At 40.3% G+C, this 17,756-nt stretch overlaps 1 protein-coding gene across 1 annotated transcript in view; it reads left to right on the forward strand.

Moving 5' to 3' along the window:
- The first annotated feature begins 12,292 nt into the window (after positions 1-12,292).
- LOC120788088 (carbonic anhydrase-related protein 10-like) overlaps positions 12,293-17,756 on the forward strand; it is a 125,657-nt gene continuing 120,193 nt past the window's right edge. The window contains exon 1 of the mRNA XM_040123595.1: positions 12,293-12,671. Within this exon, the coding sequence (XP_039979529.1) occupies positions 12,611-12,671 (61 nt within the window). The 5' untranslated portion in view covers positions 12,293-12,610. The remainder of the gene's footprint in view (positions 12,672-17,756) is intronic.

Raw genomic sequence — 17,756 nt, forward strand, 5'->3', positions numbered from 1 at the left:
TTTCAGTTCCATCAGTCGATGTAAATGACCGTGGGCTCCATCTCTTTTCCGTCAAACACGTAGAAATCCATTGGCCAGTCTCTTTCCTCCAGGAGATCATCATCTGTTTTTGTGAAGGACTTCTTCACCTTGGCTGTGTCGTCTCTGGCAAGAGTCAGTCTGTGCAGAGGACAGTTTCAGATACAGTCAAGACTGAAAGTATTTGGACAGTTACACATTTTGAGGTTTACCAGGACTTTGCATCTTGTAGTGAATCCTCTCTGGTCATGGTCCTGAAGTCTTGTCTTGGTCGTTGACCAGGAAACATGTCCACCTACATCCTGGAGAGCATTCCTGAGTTGCTGTGCAGTCGTAAAGGGGTTTTTCTTCATGCAAATGATTTTCGGCTCATCCAAAAGACTGGTGATCCTCAGTCTACCATGTGGTTTGCCATTTTCTAGTTTTCCTGTACACACCTGCTTTTTTTAGAGTGTACCCAACTGTTGATTTTGCCAGACCAGCTAGTTTTGATATCTCTCTGATAGATTTTAGCTTTTTTTTTTTTAGCCACAGTATTATCTTCCTCACTTGCATGGTCACCTGTTTATTTTATACTATGTTGACAGACAACACCAACTCCATCTAAGTGGCAACTCTCGACTCTCAGTCAACTCTGAGCCACGAGTGAGCATGAACTAATGTTGAAATGACACACAACTGTCCAAGAAACAGTTAGGTGCCAAGTGTCCAACTACTTTTGAACCCCTAAAATTTGGGTACGATGTGTTAAAAGGGCTATATCTCCCACACAGTTCTTTCTGTATTGATGTGAACCGGATCAAATTAAAGCTGAGACGCGGCGCTTGATTGTAGTTTCCATTATTTGGTTTCAAATTGAACGTGCTGAAGAACAGAGCCTGAGGAGCAAACAAATGTGTAACTGTCCAAATACTTAGGGTCGTGACTACTTAACAATTTTTTAACACATGAGCCAGTCTCACACCACTTGCCAGACATGCTTACTTTACACACCTTACCTCAAAGATGTCATTAGCCCTGATACTCTTGAGCAATGAGGAGGTCTGTGTCTCTCTTTTCTCCCAGGAAGGGAGAGTAGGGCATGTTGAGCATCACACCAGTGTCTTTTAGCTGCAGGTGCCCTTTAAGTCTGATGCAAGACGCTTCCCAGCATAACAAATCACAATTTAGCAACCATTTCTTTTCACATTACTGTAAATGTAATAAATGGACAGCTAGAGGAAGTTTTCAGTCGTTCCCCACTCCCTTGTCCTCTAGACAGAAAATAGACTGTTTGGATCAACCAAGAAACTGGGGAAACACAGCACATCCAAATGAAGCAAATATTATGATGAAGAGCTTAAAGCTGCATTATTGATTTTTTTTTTGCCACAGCAAAAACAAACTGTAAACACAACACTGACATATTAATATAAAGCTGTTATTGTGAACTTACTGGTAAACATCTGCCTATTAACACATCCAGCACACATGGAGCAACATTAGCATTTATTTATAGTCGTGTTTGTGTTCACCTGATGAACGGAAGATCAATAATCATGCTCCTTTTAGCTCTGGTTTGCTGTCCATCATCTCCTGAGAAAAATATCTACCTCTATCTGGTAAATGCTCCACTATGTTCACCAGCTAGTTGCTGACAGTAGATTTACCAGAGCTTTTTCACTGAAAACGGCTGGGTGCTACTCAGCTCCATAGGCAGAGAAATTGTCCTGGATGGGCATCTGACTTCCCTGGGCTGGCCTGACAATGGCAAATAATGGAAATACTGTCCATATTCCATTTAATTTCAACAATATTGGAATTCAGAATTCAAGAATTCAGGGATAGATTGATGATTTTTTTCAATTAATTTGTGTGAGAGGCTGCTGCACCTGATATGCAATATGTTCCATATAAGATTGACAATATGTTTTCGATATGATTTTCATGCTAAACCAATGTGTATTTGTGTATTTGCAATTTAGCCAATAAAACCACAACCTTACATGTTTTTGGAAAAACTTTCAAAATGCCCTTTCAACATAATAAATCACATCTTGACAGCATCATTTATATAAGTTATATACTATACTACACAGCACACATACTATGAGTCGTCACTCATGACAGCAACACACTTTTTAAGTGCTGCTGTTTATTTGAGAGCTGGATTTGAAAATTACATCTATGCTGAAGAGGCTGATGGATTCTGGTCGAAATCTTCTGCCAACAGATCAACAGGCCTACAGACAAATTACTACAGGACGCTGTTTAGAATGTAGAAAACCACCTGAGAAACTTGCACTGCCTGCAATAGTATAAAAAAGAAAGGATATGGGCTATGTGGGTGACAGAGACCAGGGGAGAGGGGTTTAATGTGATGGTAAAATAATTACCTAAATTAATACTTAGGTACATAAGTATTTGTCCAGAGACCAGGTTCTATCTGTTAAAATGCACCTGTCACTGCAATTTTGAGAGGGTTGACCGGGATGGCACATTTGGAAAGGGTTGTAGTTCAAAGTTTTTATAATAGGTTCAATAGCATCAGTGTGAACTGTCTAATTGTTATAAGGGTGTTATTCACTCTATGATTCCACATTAGAGGAAATAAAAACTGTCAAACCTTTCTCTGGCCTAGTGATGGGGACAGGGAGACTTATCATATTTCAAAATGTCCCTTATCCATAGAGCCTATGGTTGTTCATTTTGTCCTCAACAGTTGTGGAGCTATTATGGATTGAATTTGGATTTGTTTTTTCAGGGAGAAATTCCAAAAAATTGCCTAGGGCTTAAGGTGCTAACATGTTAGCCACAGCTACCTTACAATGTTGCATACAGTATATATAACATTTTTTTGTGTACAGCTTGTTGCACTTTACCCAGGGGCAAATAAATCAATGAATGCAGCATTCAGTTTCAATGATTACAGGTATTTACAGTCACAGATCCTATTTGTTACAGGTATTAAGTTGTGCAGCTATTATTTATTACAAAATCCACCCACCTGAACCTCTAAAAACAAAACTGTAAAAACAACATGTTGTGGTGTTACAGAGGCTTATGTGCAGGACTTTTCTAGGCCAAACCACTGGTTGCTTACATGTGCCTCCGGTGGTTTTCTGGAAACCTCACAGTGACAACAAGCCTCCAGGAATTAGCGAGCTTCAGAGGTGTTCGTAGGTGGAGTTTGTCACCTCTGGACAGAGCCAGAATAGTGAAATCCCCCAAGCTAAGGAAGCTAACTGGTTTATTACCTTTGAAACTGAGTTTGCTTTACAGATCACCTTAAATTTGAGTTTAAAGGCATACTCTTACAGGACTTGCAAAGGACAGATTAAAAAAAAGAATGGTTAAAATTGATGCAGCAGAGGCAGAGCCATATCATGACTTTTATACCCTACGGCTCCTGCACTTCACATAATACCATTTGACAGAATTTTTCATGAGACACTTCCTACCTGGTAAATTTCCATGTCTTTTAAATGGCACAACCGCAGTTTGTAATAGAAGCTTCTGTTAAGAATTTTTTAGTAATTTTTTTAACCTTACGAAAGCCCCAATGAGCCACAGAAGACATTATATAACTGTTCGTATTGACGTATTAATACCCACCATGATGAATAAGCTAATCTTGATATGTAAAATCTGTGGAATGGCCCCTTAGTTGAGCACAGGAGGAAGTGGCTTTGTGACATTCCGTACAGAAGACAGTCAAATAGGTCTTAGGGGTTGCAAATTAACCAGACAATTACAAAACAACTTTTTGGTCAAAACATTTATGTCAAGAGTAAATGATTCTGTTATCTCAAGATCACAAATTCCATATCTTGTTATTTTGAGCTAACTCAGTTGTTTGATATTGATAACAAGATACTTAACTTGTGATCACAAGAGAACAGGATAGAAAATATTGCAACTTCTGACTTCTGTCACTTTGTGAAATTTGGAATTTGTTATCTTGAAATGATGTAAAATTGATGAGCTTCCGTGACCTTTCTAGGCTTCCATCAAGTAGGCTATGGACAGATTTCCTTGGTTTTAGGAGATCGTGTTTGTAGCAGATGACACCAGACACACCTTACAGGTTGACCCTATCCATCTCTGGCCCTTTGCCTTTGGGATCTGTTTCATGGATTTTGATTCTTCATGGATCATTGACGTGACATCCTGTGATGTTGTGACCAGCCTCAATTGTAATAAACTAAGAGTAACATATTTCCAACACACACTGGCTGCGTTGCAAAGCATTGTGTCATTTGACATGCATCAATGGATGCTGCCAGAGTACCCCCAGAATGCATTACTGACAGCAGAACTAATCATGGTACAGTTCTGGTACCCCTCCTCGAAATTCATATATTCAGTCATAAATCAACCAACTTCTATTAATGCAGCTTTAATTTCACATAAAATATTGTCTACATTTTTAATGAAGCCACAATAAGGCGACATTAGTTTGGAGTCAGCAAGCATATGTTGGGAACAGTGTGTAAGTATTTTATCTTTCCACTTTATTCTCATGTGGTATTGAAACTTAAATGGTAGAAACAAAGCAGAACATATTGTAACATCATTACAATTACTTCCACTCAGTAATTAAAGACACACAGCAATTTTACATTATGTCTCCTTTCTTCAAACTGCAACAAAGGAGAGTGTGTGGAGCATTTTAACTCTCAACAATGCACGGTGGGAAGTCTCTTAACATTCTAGTGTTGTTTCTTTTAAAACTTCATTTAATGAGTTGAGTGAACTATCAGAGGTTCATTCATTCAACTTGTCATTTCAAGTCAAAAGAACTCAAGTTGGAACAACTTATATTACAAGTTCTAAAATTAACACTAGACTGGTCTGAAAATAAATACTACAAATTCTAAGTTAATTTAACTTGAAATTGACCAAACTTGTTTACAATTAGTTAACAGGACAGAGATTAGTTGGTTACACTGAACTTCAGTATGGTTTTTTTTTTATAGTGTATGAGCTCTCCAAGTTGTATTCACCTTAACTCTTCACTGCACAAATTTGTCGTAAATCTCTCATTTCACACTGATGAATACCACCTGTTTGTGAGAGTTAATCATTAGCCTAATTAATGCCTCTAAAGTGGCCATATAAGGCTGCCTGTTATGCTTCGTTTGTGGGAAAGTCTTGTTCACAAAAATGTAATACAAGAGTAAAAAGAAGAATTTCACAGAGGACGATACTGAACAGTGACTTACATGAAGAGCCAGGAGCAGCTGACAGAGTGAGAGAATTTTCCCAATTACTGGAATGTATAAGCTGCTGTGATGAAATGTGCCAATTAAAAATACTGAAGTCTAAAAAAGTACATTGGCAAGTCATGATGATGATGATGATGATACGGGGAACAGAATAATAATTTTACAGACAGAGAGAGAAGAACACTGTAAATAACTGACTTATCAGAAACCTAATGTCTTTTTCTGTTTTCTTCTCCCTTTCAGGAAGTCTGTGCTGTGCCAGACCTTTGATTCTAATCTTTTTGGTCTGGTGTGAACTGAAGTCTGTGGTTTCATAATGATTATAAATCAGACACTGACTTCACTTTACATAGAGTGTAAGTAGAGTATAAGTTCTCAGACAGACCCAGCCACATGAGGCAGCGAAAGCACAGTGTAACACGAGCAATACAAAATCATGTAATGCATGCATGTAGACACAGTATATAGTGGCATCAGAAAGTATTCAAAGCCCCTTCACCTTCTGCCCTCTTTATTGTGTTGTAGATTGAATTTTACATGAATAAAATAGCCATTTTTGCCAATCAGTCTACACTCAATAACCCATATAGACAGAGTGAAAACATGTTCTTAGAAAAAAAAAAGCGCCATCTCTCATTTACAAAAGAATTCAGTGAAGCGTCTGTGAGCTGCCATCTTCAGGACTCTCCATAGATGTTATTTGGGGTTTTATCCTGGGCTTTGGCTGGGCCACTCAAGGACAGTTTTGTTGGCTGTATGCTTCAGGTCATTTTCTGCACTCATGAACTCAGGGCGAATACACCCTGGAGCAGGTTTTCTTCAAGGACCCTTCTGTATTGGCTGAATTCATCCTTCCATCCATTCTGACTAGTTACCCTGTCCCTGGCACTGAGAAGGATCCCAGTAGGGATGGTGTTAGCCGGGTCATGAGCAGTGCCTGGTGTTTGTTCTGCTGAAAGAGTTCAGTTTTTGTCTCTCTAAATGGTAAATGGACTGCACTTATACAGCGCTTTTGTAGTCTTATTGACCACTCAAAGCGCTTTACACTACTGCCACATTCACCCATTCACACACACACACACACACACACTCACACAGCGATGATACATCTGGGGCAATTTGGGGTTCAGTATCTTGCCCAAGGAAATTTCGAAATGCGGACTGGATCAAACCACCGGTTAGTGGACGACCTGCTCTACCACCTGAGCCACAGCTGATCCTGATTGATGGAGTGCTGCTGAGATGATCATCCTTCCGGCAGGTTGTCCTGTCTCTGCAGAGGACGCCTGAAGCTCTTTTAGAGTCACTGTTGGGTTCTTGGTCACCTCCCTGACCAAGGTCCTTCTTGCCTCAAAGTCCCTTTGTCTGGATGGCAAACTAAAGGAAGAGTCATTGTGGTTCCATACTTCTTCCAGTTCCAAATTATTGAGGCCACTGTGCCCCTAGGACCACTCAATGCTTTAGAAATGGTTTTGTACCCTTGTCCTGATCTATGCCACACCATAGTTTTATTGCAGAATGAGTACAGTTTTCACAATCTTCTTTAAATTTGGCAGGATTGCTTTATTGGCTTGACTCCAGCATCTGCTTATTCATGTTAAATATACTATATTTTGCTTTATAATCTACAATGTGAAGTGATTTCAAGACTTTTTTTTTTTTCGAGAAGATTTTATAAGCTGTCAAACCAAAAAACTGAGCCTTCAGGAGACAAAAGTGGATATGGGCGATAAGGAAGATTGGGAAAACATGCCCACGTGTACAGCAAGCATTTTGTCACTTGTAAGTCAAATATCTAAATGTCAGTTTTAGGCTACTATATCACTCTATCTTAAGCTAAAGCATTTTGACAGTATGCATCTTGTGTTATCGTGAAATTTAGATAAATCAGAAAGCTATGCAATATTGTTATTATGCTTACCAGTGCCCTAGCTAACGCACATCTTACCTTAGCCTTCAAACAGCTAACTTGTCCCATCATCATTTTAGTCATCAAATGCACCCCAACTTCCCTCCATATCTGGCTCTATTTTGGCCATAAATGAATTGTAATTTTTACTCTGTATGTGTGTGAGAGAAAGGCAGAGATGGGTGATAAATCATCTTTATTTACCACAGTAGATTTTTTAGCAACGGAATTATTTTGGCTATCTTGTGTCAACTCTTGATTTGTTGCCTAAACAATTTATGTTGTTTCAGGCTCCAAAAGCAATGGAATGTAGTCTCATCCAGACCACAAGCCTCACAACACTGTGAAAACAGCCACTTCGCTGCGGCGGTTGCAAAACAGAAAGAAGCGTCATCAGTTGCATGTTTCCACCGCCGCAGCACTGCCAACAACTGAAGACCCTCAGAAATCCCAACCCAAACTAACCTGAAGAACACCGAACAACAGAAGAGCTTTACTAGGGGAGTATCCTTTTAAGGGAGGAAAGGGATGCTGCCAGGAGAAAGAGGGATGAGGCACAACAGAGATCTAAAGCCAGCAGTTTGAAAGAGGAAAATGAGAAATGCAAATTAGTGACTGGTGTATCCCGGACCATTTTTGTTGTACGCCATGCATTCGTTACTCATTTCATTCAAATCAGTCGACTCTGTAAATTGACTTCAGAAGGCCAGTTGTCCCTCATGCTGGGATAGTAAGTGGACAGATGTCATGTATACCAAAATGGCATTTGTAATATGCTGGCCTGATAGCAAGTGCATATGAGATTCTCTACTATCTGAGATGCGATTTCAGTTTCCCCGTCTGACAAGCATCACTGACTGCTTTGAAATAAGGATGGAGTGTCCAAAAAAACTGAAAGCTTGGTAAGAAGACCAACATTGCAATCTTCCACTACACCGCAGTCAGAAATTCAATGAGGAGAGAGAAAGATACTGAGAAATCATGGGTGAAATTGAACATCAGTATTCACATAGGTAGGAACTTAAGACAGGTCGACTATATTACTCACAATTTTAATGATGACATGGCTAGACCTATTTCATAATTTACAAGCAAAACAGTTGAAAGGTTTGTCAGTATTTTTTAAATGTGAAATAATTTGTTTAAATGATGAGAGCAGTCTTTCTAAAACACACACACACACACACACACACACACACACACACACACACACACACACACACACACACACACACACACACACACACACACACAAACTTGGGGTCCTCAAGGGACAGTTCCACGTCCTGGATGGTCCGCTTGTGATGCGGCTGGTGAAGAACCTAAGGGATGAAAGGCAACACAGACAAGAGGCTTTGCAGCTTTAGTCAACCTATCCAGTAGTTTGGTAAGTTAACAATGAAAAATAAACAACAGTGAATGCTAAGGTTCTTGGGGTGATGATTTTATTTTGACAATTATGTCCCAACAGATTTTTGTCACTCTCCTCATGTCAGTTATAACCCACATAGATACGGTCCCAGATGACAACCCCCATACCTGCAATATTAGTGGGCAATATTGCTTACTTCCAGTGACCTAAATGATTGCACATGTATGATGAACTTTAGCATGAAAAGTCTTGCTTTACAGGTCTAACTATCCTCTTGTGATCCCTGAAGTACCGTCTGCTCCTCTGCTGGTGCCTGCCATGATGTCTTCACTGCCACTGCTTCCTGTTCTGCTGCCCTGTCTCCTGCCCTTGACTGCACTCTTGCTGTTTGCTCCGCTGGTCCCTGCCTCAGTGCCTGCAATAGTGGCACTACCACAACTTGCCAGGGTTATGCCCCAGTCCCTAATCACACATCCTTTGGTTAGTAAACATTAATGCCAAGGGTTTTCCCCAGTTATCTAAGTGATCCAGACCCTGTTTCGGTTCCATGTTACGATTTTTTTCCAAATTAAACAGGCTGTTCAGGTTGGACTTGATTTGAACAACAACCATATCTGCAAAATGAATAGTTAAATAGTTAATGCTAACCTTTGCTTAATCAAAGGAGGACCAGTAGGAAGAAAGCTTTATATGACTGGAGGGGAGACATGGGATTATTTTAAAATTGATAACCATATTTTATTTCCTGAAATTTTGTGTGCGCCCCCGACTTCAGGATAGTTCATGGGCATTGTTTTGCTGCTTTCCGAGAAAAGAGAAAAATTACATTGTAATAACATGAAAAATGTGACGAAATGTAAAGAGGCATTTTTTTTTAGTCTTGGTTCATAGCTGTAAAGTCCATTTAGAGATGTGAGATAAGACAAAAGTTGTTTTTCACTTCATGGGCACATAAAACTACATTACAGTGATATATATATATGCCTAATCTTTGTTCCTTAAAGTTGTTGTGGGGTTGTAGAGTCTTCAGTCCCAGTCCTGTGTGAAACCCACTTCACTGCTAATGTTACCATCTAAACCTCTTTATAATCCAGGGAAGCACTGATATAGATAGACAATGTATGAAAATGATAGATTAATTGTACATCTGGATGGTGAGAGGGATGATGAAATAGATAATGAATATTCAGTTAAATTTTTTTTTATAACCGATTTGAATTTTTGTTTCTAAATGGAGTTTAAAAAGAAAGTCAAATGTTAAAAGAAAAGAAATCTGTGCTGGTTCCTACAGCAGTGCAGATGACGTCTTTGCTTCTGGGTACCTGAAAGATGACACACAACTGTGGAGTCCATGTTATAAACTCACAGTAGCGACTCTTTGTCTCAAACAACTCCATCTGCGCCTGCAAAACAATTATACATACCGTACCCATCCATACTGTAAGAAACTTGAGCTCTCCCACCTCTCTTCGATACATTTCAACACAGGGGGAAAAAAAACTTGTATGGCAATTTGCAATCAAATAAATTTGAGCTATTGACTTTTTTGATTCATTTTACACCTGGGTAAATTAGGTGATCGTTCTTTAAACCAGTTGCACTCTGCAGGTTTCCTCTGGGGTCTTGAAGCCACTGATATACACTGCCACCCATGTCTTTGGCCCCAGTTGTAGGGACACTTGGTCTCAACAACTCCTGCCCGACAGCAGTCGCACATTTCATAGCCATCACAGGAGACTCCAATGAATGGTTTGTCCAGTAAGACTCTGAATCCAGCCCTCTTCAACTGCCTGTTGACATGCGATGTTCCTGCTTGATCATGCAGATAAATCTGCGTGGAGTTACCTTGTTATGGTTGGCCAATCCCGAACACTAGCTGATATGTCAATCCCTCAGAAGATACTTTGGGGTCTTAATGGCTCTGTTTTGGAGTTGACATATTCTACTAATGAGTGGTAGAAGACGTGTGGAGACCTTGTGTGCAATTGACCCCGTGACCCTCCCAACTCTTTGTCTGTACAATTAGGCACTGTTTGCCTGGTTCACAGTTTCTCTATTGGTGCTTACTACATCATGTTCTGATATGCCATTAAGATTGATAGACCACGGCTTTGCTGATCTAGTAAATTCCTTGTGTGTTCTCAGGGCCACTGCACTGGTTCCTGTGGAGGACAATGTCTTCAACAGTTGAATCTTCTGGGCTTCTGTTGGTGGTGGCACAGGGCATTTAGCTTTGCATCTCTTGGGAGGTGGTTCTGCCTTGGTCGAGTCACTATAGAATTCAATGTCTTTAATTAAGTCTGGCTCTACTTTTTTCGTGCACACCTTTTTCCATTCACATTCAAGACCAGTGCGTGGGACTTTGTTGTATCCAAGACAGACAGATGCCTGTAGCTTAAAAGGTACAACCCCCTCACGAGAACATGTCTCTCCAAGCCTAATAGGGAAAGAAGACAATGACACTGAACAAGTACATGTTTTGTAATAACCTAACACAAGTCACAAGTGTCAAGTTGTACTTTGCTGGTCTCTGCTTTTAACTTACCCTGCCATACAGTTACAATAGGCCGCCATTACTCCTTACAGCAGCCCATTTGTAATTTGAAATATCTGTGACCCTCCAGGATGGCTTCACGTCAGCTTTGAAGACTCTGCAGTCTGATTTGGCTGGTTTATGGTAGTGCACAACTTGCCCCCATTCAATAACAAAATAGCTGTGGGCATCCAAAGAATGATAACTTTTCATTGTTGTATAAGTGTAGATTCCTAACAAAAGGTAAGACAAAGGACAAACATTCAGCTTTCACGGGATACTCTTCTCATACCAAGCTTTTGTTAGATCTTGTATAACATTTGGGATGTCATTTTCATAAAGTTCAGGCTATGTGCCTTGATTATATATGTTAGAGGTTGAAGCTAACTAAGCTATGCAAGGCTTGGTCTTGATCTTTGTTGGATTTAATGATGGTTTTACCTGGTGATTTGATCAAATAGTTGAAAATATCAAAGTATTATGTTTTGCATTTAATAGGCCAAAGACTGACTGATACTCTCAACATATCAACGTATTGTTCATACATACAATATATACCCCATATTCTAAGTGTCATTATGTCACATTTCATCCTCCACACAGAGCATGCTCAGTCTCATTGACAGTAACGCTGCACTGTTTCTGAAAGAAGTAACCCAAAACTAACGCTAGAGGTCGCGCAACCTCCACAGGAGGGAGTCCCGGTGTCTGTCAGTACAAGCAGGCAAGGCTATCTGCACACATCACACTGCATCCACAGTCAGCTGCTCTGCGACTACTGTATGTCATTGTAATTTTTGGAAATAAAATGAATCACCGTGTTGGGTGATTTCTTTCTTTTTAAGCTCAGACAGTCCGATTATCACTGACTGTGTTTTTCTTTCTTTTCTTCATTTTGGGATTGGAATAAAAGCATATGGGATCTAATAGTATTTGCTTGTAATATCGTATAGGCTCTCACTACTATAGTGTGCAGTGAAGTTTTTCCGTGCCCAAAGCAGTGTTATTATATTCCTTGGACCTTGAGTAGATGTCTGACTTCATCACACTTTGTGGTTTTCCCATTGATAAATTACCCCCCTCCCCCTGTCTCCTGCTGAAATGAAGGGACAGAGATAAAATTCTGCCATCGTACAGTATCATAACATGTTGTCTCTGTCAGCGTGTGCGCTCTTGGTGCACTTTGCGTTGTCAATAAAGTTGCCTGATACGCCACAGACGAAAGGTGCGCCACCAACATCCACCAAAGGAAAAGCAGAATAGGGAAATGCGTAACGAAAGATTTCACGGATGAATTTTCTTACGGGTGGATGAACGGACCGATAAATGACAAACGCGGGTAAAAACGCGGAAATGCTGCCCAAGCACCAAGCGAAAGAGGACAAGGCTGTGAGGGCGGATCTCCTGCGAGGCTGCAAACCATCTCGGTGCTCCGTGAGGGACAGACGGGGATAAGGAGAACCAAAGGCGAGCGGAAAATGCTCAAAGTTTGGCCGTGTCGTCTGGAAGTGCGACCCTGCAAAGCGCCGTCTCGCAATAGCTGCAGAAAATTAGCATGAATTGAACGAAGAATGCATGTCGTTTGGGATATATCTGTGATTCTGCAAACATATATCATCTGTACTTCATCAGGTAAGGAGGCAAAAGGAACTACGATCCTTTAAAATATTAGAACAACATAGAAATGTAAGGGCAAGGTGAGAGTGATGCCATTACGAACAGTAAGTCAACATTAAATGCTTAAATATATAGGACACCTCACCTGCCACTGAGGTAAACCATTACCTGTAGTGGTTTCACTTTTTAAATGCAGTGTGTGGTTTACAGTACTTATGTGTCAACAGGCTCCTTGGACAAAGAGACATACAGTGCATGAGCCAGTGCACACTGGAGAGATTCAGACCATTGAGATGATTGAATTCATGCTTCAGAACTCACACATCATAACCCGGCATTTTGATCAGTAGCCTCTCCCTCAGTCAGATGCACTCACACACATACTGTATACACACACATGCAGATCATAGTAGTAGTAGCCTATACCGCACTCCATAAATACACAGGCGGACTAAAACGGGCTCCCACTGTGAATATATATGTATTTGTATATATATATATATGTGTGTGTGTGTATACACACGTGCGTGTGTGTTTGTGTGATTTTACACACACACACACACACACACACACACACACACACACGCACACACACACACACACACACACACACATATATATATATATATATATATACTGGTCAGCCACAACATTAAAACCAGTTAGCAGTTTCCATGTTGTGGCTGAATGGTAGATGTATATACCGTGTAAGTAGTTCATGAATATCACTGTCAGTATGTCAAAGAGCTCATACAGTATGGCTGCGTCAGTGAGGCAAGCGTCCATTTAGTCAGATACAAACAGAGTATACTACAATGGGATGAGTCAGAATTTCATACTCATCACTGCTGAAGCTGTCAGCTTCGACTTCTCAAAAAAATGTGAGAGTCCGGACTGCTGACAGTGATATTTTCAAACAGACATGCAGGCAGCAATGTCATCTCTTGTTAACCCGGCAAGCAAGTAAAATCCAGCCGCCTGCTGATTTCTGTTTGGCATTTTCTGGTGAACCATCTGTGGGTTAAGTTCGGCACACAGCAGGCAAGCTGCATTACAGCCTGGTGAACATAAGCCACATAACTCTCCTTTTTTGATGGAATGCCACCCAACCATCTGAGTTTCACAGTACTGGTCTTCTGCTTACTGACTACACCAAAAGGTTCAAAATAAAAAAAACACAAAATGAGAGGTTTAATTAGAATATAACGATGAAAAAATGAAATAATAAATATAAAACAGAAAAATAACTTTTCAACAGACTTTATGATTGTCTAAAAAAATAAAACTGAGCAGGTGACCCGATTTAAAATGTGGGCGTTTGGTGCAAGCAACCCTCCTTAACCCATTTTAACGTGAAATGTTTTTCTTTAAACTTTGCAGTCCCAGTCACAGCTTTGCAGATATTTTCTGCACAGGACTTTCCTTATTATATTGTTTTTTTTCTTTGTTTTGAAAGCATTTGTCTAAGTAGATTCAATGGATCTGCAATTTAGCTACCTGAACAGCAAGACTGGGAGTGACAGACACCAGACACTGGACACTGGACTCCCTTCAGAGCATGGATGTATTAAGCTCCAGAGGGAGGGCAAAAAGAGACCAGACCAGCTCTCTATCACTCGCTGTGGCCAAGAGCTATTTTTTCCTGGAGGGTAGTTCAAGAAATGCAGGAGGGAGCCAAGATGGCAGTCTGAGAGGATATAATTTGTGCACTCTTGTGCCAAGACTTAATGAGGGGGAAAACTTTGTCCTTAACCAAACAGGAATTCCCACCAGTGTTAAGTCTCCGGCTATAAAGATAAAATCATTTGGAGTTGATCAGTCATAGCTAAATGAGATCTTGGCTCAACTTGGCAACTTAATAAGGCTTGATAACTGTAGATCTGACATGATGGAGAGCAAGATTTCTGACTTATCCAACAAGGTAGAGATTGTCTCTGCTGACTTCAAAGCAGTCACTAAGAAGATAACTAACCTTTAGCAGCATATCAACACGGTGGAACAGCCTATAATATAGTACCCTATGGTACGAATGAGAATTAATGATATGGAATTGTACATGAGAAGATGGAATCTGAAGGTGATCGGGACACCAGCGTCTGTTGAGAACACTCGCCTTGAAGCTACCAAGATTTGCCAAAATATCCTGTAGGGAGGAAAGGATAAGCTGGTTGATCAGTGTCAGAGATATTGTGTGTAAGGCTCCAAGAATTTGTCCTACTTGAAAGATTGGCATGCAGTTTAAGGAGGATTTCTCAAGAGGAGACAGAGAGACAAGGCAGAAGTTATGGCCTGAAATTGAGAAGGCCGAAGCAACAGGGAAGACTACCTTTTTTTGCTGGCGCCAGAGCTTTCATCACAGGGGAGGGAGGGAGAGATTCTTCTATCTGGTTGACCACCAAGTACAATGTGCCTAAGGGCACATATGTTTTGTTTGGTTGCATGAGTAAGGTAGATTCAATTTTGGATATTTAATTTCTTACTTTTCCACCAGAAAAGGGACCTTCTGTTCTCAACTGTTGACAACTTTAGTTACGGGTGACAAATTAAATGAAAAACCAGCATAGAGTGTCTTAGTAAGGTGTTGGGTCACCACGTGCCACCAGCACAGATTGAATGCGCATTAGCATTCAATTTACAAGTCTCTGGATCTCTACTGGAGGGATGGACACCATTCCTCCAAAAGATGCTCCCTCATTTGGTGTTTTGATGTTGGTGGTGGAGAGCGCTGTCTAACACGTTGGTCCAAAATCCCCCATATATGTTCAACTGGGTTGAGATCTGGTGACTGTGAAGGCCACAGCACATGATTCACATCATTTTCATACTCATCAAACCACTCAGTGACCCCTCGTACCCTATGGACGGGGGCACTGTCATCCTGGAAGAGACCACCAGGATAGAAATGTTTCGTCATAGGATAAAGGTGATCACTCAAAACAACTTGGTATTGATTTCAGTGACCCTTCCCCCTGAGGGGACAAGTGGACCCAAACAATGCCAGTGAATAACCCCTGAAGGTGTAACAGAGCCACCAGCACCCGTAACTGTGGGGTCCAGCATTCAGGCCTGTACCGTTCTCCTGGTGTACGCCACACATCCATTCACTCACTTGTTGAGAATATGGTGAAGGATGACTCATCCGACCATATCAATTTTTCCCACATCTCTCTAGACCAGTTCCTGTGGTTTTTGCACCACTGAACTCTCAGATGTTCCTTCACCTTTGTAATAAGGGGTTCATGCACTGCAACCCTACTATAATATACAATATAATATGACATGACTCTCTGTGGAACTGTTGACGGACTGTTTTTGCTGACACAGTCTGATCACGTCCTGCTTTCACATTCTCAGCAACCTGAGGAAAGTTGATCTTCTCTGTTTCATCACATATGGCACTAATGCACGAGGGTTACAGTCATCAAATGAGCGCTGTAGGCCACAGTTTCCATCCCTATGTCCTGTCTTTCCCACAGATCTAAATGCAGATGTCAATTTAGTCGCTGTCCTATTGGAACATAGGCCAGTTGAACAGTCTGAGTGTCTTTTTCTATTGTCTCGTTAAATGCCATGGGGTTAAGAGACACTAAAATGTAAAGCCTTATTTTTGCTCATTGGACGGTTAAATACCGATTTAGTTTTCTTTCAAGAGTCATACTCAGTTTCTACTGATACTAGTTTTTAGAAGTCAAAATGGGGTAAGGATATCTGGTTGTGTCATGGTTCAGATTATTAGGCATGGGTTTCATGTTTAAAAAATAGCTCCGGAGGAGATATTGTGCGTTCTTGCTGTGACACTCAGATTAATTATATTTGTCTAAATCTTAGGTGGTTTAATGTAACATTGAATTATTGTTGATATTTACCGGTTTAACTCAAAATCTAACAATGATCGTTTACTTGAATCTGTGCAAGATCCACTTGCACATTGACTTTGACGACTTGCTACCCAAATTCCATGATGCATATTTGATTACAGGGGGTAATTTAAATATTTTCTTGGATGAAGTTGTGGATAGATGGCCTCCAAGACAACCCAATGTTTTGAATTCTATTGCCTATAGAAAAATTTTATATTATTGTTTTATGGAGTGCTAAATTCAGTGCCGACAGGATATTGTATATGGACTTCACTTATACAGCGCTTTTCTCATCTTAACGATCCACTCAAAGCGCTTTACACTACTGTCACATTCACCCATTCACACAGAGCTTTTCTAAACATACAGCGCCTTCTACAGATACACACTCACACACCGATGATACATCGGGGGCCATTTAGGGTTCAGTACCTTGCCCAAGGACACTTAGACACGTGGATCGAACCACCGTCCTTCCGGTTAGTGGACGACCCACACTTGGTCTAACAAAAAAGGCCCCTAGACATATACTAGGCATTTATACTTATAGTTGTCTCCAAATTCTCAGACGGAGACAGTATTTCTGCTAATTAAAAACAACACCATGAACTGACCATAAAGCTATCTCTATCAGTATTAATATTATTTCTTGCTACAGACAGAGAGATGAGCTGGAAAGATTATTAATAAGTTATGCCAACTTGAAGATGATTAGCTCTTTGAGCACTGGATAAAGGCACAAAATGAAGGAATTTTTGGTCTAAATTGGGAGCTTCTAAAATTTGAGGTTGCTCCTCTCTTTCTAAATAAAGACATGCTTCTGAAGAGTCAGTTGTATCGGAAATCACATCCCTTTCAAAAAGTCCTACAAATAGTCTCTCCGAAGAACAATCAAAACTGTCTGAGCTACAGTATCAAAACTCAAGTAAAGGGTTCTTTCATGCGGTCAAGACAAAAATGGTTAGAGCAGGGGGAGCAAATGTCTGCCTGTTTCATTGAACTTGAAAAACTACAAGCAAAGCACCACTCTTTTCAATTCAGTGTAGATGGGTCAGAAACATGATGAAATATTGAATTTTTGTTACAAGTATTATTCCACTTTAATCAAGTTTCACTTTACTGAAGGTGTATTACTAGCCCTTTTGGTTTACCTTGATAATATTAAATGACTGAATTATTCAATTATACAATCAATTAATTCTCTTATCATTCTAGATGCCATGAATCACCTTAAAAAATA

This window comes from Xiphias gladius, chromosome 3, assembly GCF_016859285.1.
Source record: "Xiphias gladius isolate SHS-SW01 ecotype Sanya breed wild chromosome 3, ASM1685928v1, whole genome shotgun sequence".
Classification (NCBI taxonomy): Eukaryota; Metazoa; Chordata; class Actinopteri; order Istiophoriformes; family Xiphiidae; genus Xiphias; species Xiphias gladius.